Genomic DNA, 3,853 nt, shown 5'->3' on the forward strand with positions numbered 1-3,853 from the left:
CCTTTCCACCCCTCGCCGCGCGCTCCTCTGCCCCTGCAGGGCACGGCCGGGCCCTGGGGCGCCCTGCACCCACTGTGACCAGTCCCAAGCGCCGGCCTGCCCCCGCCCCACAGATGGGGGCATCTGAACGAGCAGCTCCTGGGAGCATCGGTCTTTCGTGGCCCTGACCTCCAGCCCGGTGGGACTGGGCACGGCTGCTAGCCGCACGCCCGCGGTCCACGACAGTGGGAGCGTGGCAGGAGCCGGGAGCCTGGGCTGCTCGGAGGCAGCGGCCTGAGCCAGAAGGGAGCGTGGCAGGGGCAGGAAGGCCGCTCTGGACACAGCCCCAAAGGCGAGGAAGGCTCCCGGCAGGCACGGCTTGGCCTCCGCAGTGCCCCGTGCCCCCCGGAACTCGGGCATTGGCAAGCAGGGCTGGGCTGCCCCGTGTCCTCGGTGCCCATCCCCTGCCCGTGGCGCAGGCTTGGCCGGTGTTGCTGCAGCCACGTGGGCTGTGCAGCTGTACCGGGGCGCCGGGCTGCGCGGCCCTGCGGGAGGGACCGGCAGGGAGCTGGCACCTGCGTCCGGGAGTCCAGGGCCGCGCTTCACGCGGTGCGCTGCAAACACGAGTTGCATCAGAGCAGCGCCCGGCTGCGCTGCCCGACCGCCTGCTAGCGGAAGCAGCCCAGCCCAGGCTGGGAGGGTGGCTCCCAGCTGGCACCAGTGCCTGGGGGTGGTGCTGGGGAGGGGGCAAATGGGCGTGCTGCTGAGGTCATTGGTAGCGTGGGCAGTGGGGCAGGTTCCCAGCATCTCCCCTGGCCCCACCGCTGGAGGGGACTTGTGCGTGTCCCCCTGCCCTCGTGCTGTGAGGACAGCGGGACCAGAGCCCGTCTCCTGCCCCCTGGCACGTCTCCAGCCTTACATAAGCAGGGCCATGTTTTCCTGGCTGGCAGCAGGTGTTGCCCTGGCCAGCCTTGAACCCGCGCTGCGCAGGCCATGGGGAGTGCCGGGGGAGGGGGCATCAGCCGGGGGGTTTGTTGCCAGGCAAAATAGGCAGGACGCGGCCTTGAGGCTCCTGCCAGGCGGGACTCAGCACTTCTCCGCACGGGGCACAGGGCCAGGGGTGGGGGCAGCAACGTGGCCCTCGGCCAGGCTGGGCCCCGGGGGTGAGCGTGGGGGCAGGCTGGGAGTTCCTCTACCCTGCAGCACTCAAGCCGCTGTCCCCGCAGCACTCGCTGCGGCCCTGCTGCTGGGCCCGTCGGCCATGTCCGTGCTGGACGCCCGGGCCTGGGCTGCAGCCCGCTCTGGCCCCAGGGCCCTTGGCCAGGGGACATTGCTGTGACACCTGCAGCCTCTCCCTGGGGCTGATATGTCCTCCACAGGAGGTTTATATTGAGCAGTGTGTGTCCCGTGTGTGCCTGGGCAGAGCAGCCGTGCTGGGGTGGGGGTCAGGGCCGGGGCCAGGCCTGGCTCTGGTGCTTGTGCTGGGGCAAGCGGGCAGCGTCCTGTGACTTCTGGCCCCTCCAGCCCCGGCGGCTCTTTGAGCTGCAGCAAGTCGGGGCGGGTGGGGAGGCTGGGGCCTGTTGACCCGGGGCTGCTGCCACCGACCTGTCCCCCAGGCCAGCCTGGGGCAGCCCCATGGTGCTGGCGCCGCAGCGGGGAGCGGTGCCTGTGCAGGGGCGCATGTGGGACCCGTTAGCCCCATGCGACGTGGACAGGAGGTTGCATCAGCCACTTTATCTGCCAAGAGGCACAGGTTGTGGGGCCCCAGATAGCAGATGTCGCGGCTCCCATTAACCCTTCATGTACTGGCATGGGCGTGGTGCTCGGCAGTGGCCACCAGTGCATCTGGGCCCTGCTGCAGGGCCTCGCCCAACCAGGTGCCAGGGCAGGGCAGGAGCTGTGCCCTGCCGGGGCTGGGGTGCCGCAAACAGAGGTGCAAGGCCCTGGTATGCGCAGCACAAGTGTCTGCCTCATGCCCACCCTGCAGTCCTGCCCATCCTAGAGCAACAGGGTTGCAGCCTGCCTGGCTTGGGCGCTGGCATCCTGCCCAACCGGGAGCCCCCGTCATGGGGCTGGGAAGTGCAGGCGCGAGGGGCACTGCGACTGCCCCCGCCGAACGCCTCCCCCGCCTGCAGGCCCCAGAAAGGGTTAACGTGCAGGCGCTCTCCAGATGTTTGAAGTGAGCGCAGGGCTGGGGGTGCCTCGGGTGGGGGGTGCAGCCCCCGCCGCCAGCCAATGACGAGAGGGTCCGTGCCCAACGCCCAGCTCCAGGACTTATTTCAAAGGCCGGGAGCTGGCGGAGGGCTCCTTCTCACGGCAGTTCCTCGGGGATAAAAGAGCTGGGCTGGGCCTGGGCGCTCGGCGTCTCCCTGGTGCCACAGGAGGTAAGGGTCTGGGCACAGCTGCTGCGCTCCTGGGACTGCTGCCTTCACGCCCTGCCTGGCTGATGCCAGCGCGCTGCGGCCATGCTGCTCTGGGACCAGCTGTGCCAGCACATGGGGGCTAGGGGGACCCTGGGCTGGCGAGCGCATGAGTGGTCCCAGGGCACGGGCTGGCGCACCCTCAGCTGGAGGTCTGGTACTGAGGGAGCACCCTCCACCTCCCAGCAGGACCCTCGGGGTGGCACTGGTGGGGCTGAGGAGAGCCCCAAGGGGAGTGCAGGGCTGAGGGAAGGAGGCAGCACCTGGCAGGTGCCTGGGGGCTGGAGTCAGGCTCCAGTGAGCAGCACTGCAGGCACAGGCATGCAAATGCAGGGGGGGCTGCACCCCAGCTCGTGCACCAGCCACAGCCCCCTGCAGCAGCTGAGCCTGGCGTGGTGCAAAGCGTGCCGGGCGGCAAGCGGGCACAGCTCTGCGCTGTCTCAGCATAGCTGCCCCATGGGCCACGTGGTGCCACCTCCGCTCCGCAGGCCTCGGCCCCCGGATCACAGACGGTGCACGTCCCTCTGCCCGCTGGCAGGCTGGGGCTGGGGCTGTGGGCCGTGCGGGGCAGGGGAGCTCTCCACGCCTCACCCCGTGGGCACTGGGTGTCGCAGGCAAACAGAGCAGGGCAGTTGTGTTTTCTTGGAGCCCTCGGCTCAGCTCTCACCTTCCATCCTGGGGGCTGGGATGAGGGGCTGAGAGGCCGTGTGGCCTGGCAGCAAGTGCCGTAGGGGGCACAGGGCACAGCCGAGGCTGGTGGGTGCAGACTCCCGGCCGCGTGGCTTACCGGGCAGCCGCCTCTCCTCGCAGCCTCGACATGGAGGCATACCTGATCCACGTGAACGGGCACGGGGACCGTCCCGCCATCCTGGACGTCCACGTCAACATCAGTGGCAGTGGCCCAGCCCTGGGCAAGGGGAAGGGCCGGAAACCGCGGTGGGCAGTGAGGGCCTCTGAGATGTCCAAGAAGACCTTTAACCCCATCCGTGCCATCGTGGACAGCATGCGTGTGGAGCCCAACCCCCAGAAGCCCATGATCTCTCTGTCCATTGGTGAGGGGCTGTGGCAGGGCAGGGCTGGGCCACGTGTCAGTCTGGGCGACTGCGGTCGCTCTTGGGTACAAGGCTACTGCCATGTCCCCACAGGTGACCCCACAGTGTTCAGGAACCTGCCCACGGACGACGAGGTCACCCGGGCGGTGAAGGAGGCCCTGGACTCAGGGCACTACAATGGCTATGCCCCCTCGGTCGGTACGTCGCCATCCCCACCCGAGGCACCCCCAGCCCTGTGCTCACTTCAAACATCTGGAGAGCGCCTGCACGTTAACCCCTTCTGGGGCCTGCAGCCGGGGGAGGCGTTCGGCGGGGGCAGTCGCAGTGCCCCTCGCGCCTGCACTTCCCAGCCCCATGACGGGGGCTCCCGGTTGGGCAGGATGCCAGGCCCTGCTTGCCGTG

At 69.4% G+C, this 3,853-nt stretch overlaps 2 protein-coding genes across 2 annotated transcripts in view; one reads left to right on the forward strand and one right to left on the reverse strand.

Annotated features, from left to right (window-relative positions):
* The window catches only part of MARVELD3 (MARVEL domain containing 3), an 8,296-nt gene extending 7,897 nt beyond the window's left edge, over window positions 1-399 (reverse strand). The window contains exon 1 of the mRNA XM_019535465.1: window positions 169-399. Within this exon, the coding sequence (XP_019391010.1) occupies window positions 169-399 (231 nt within the window). The remainder of the gene's footprint in view (window positions 1-168) is intronic.
* A 1,857-nt stretch (window positions 400-2,256) lies between these two features.
* Window positions 2,257-3,853, forward strand: part of TAT (tyrosine aminotransferase) — a 6,886-nt gene continuing 5,289 nt past the window's right edge. The window contains exons 1-3 of the mRNA XM_019536119.1: window positions 2,257-2,363; window positions 3,210-3,451; window positions 3,545-3,649. Of these exons, the coding sequence (XP_019391664.1) occupies window positions 3,217-3,451; window positions 3,545-3,649 (340 nt within the window). The 5' untranslated portion in view covers window positions 2,257-2,363; window positions 3,210-3,216. The remainder of the gene's footprint in view (window positions 2,364-3,209; window positions 3,452-3,544; window positions 3,650-3,853) is intronic.

This window comes from Crocodylus porosus, unplaced genomic scaffold, assembly GCF_001723895.1.
Source record: "Crocodylus porosus isolate Cpor-Errol unplaced genomic scaffold, CroPor_comp1, whole genome shotgun sequence".
NCBI classification, from domain to species: Eukaryota; Metazoa; Chordata; order Crocodylia; family Crocodylidae; genus Crocodylus; species Crocodylus porosus.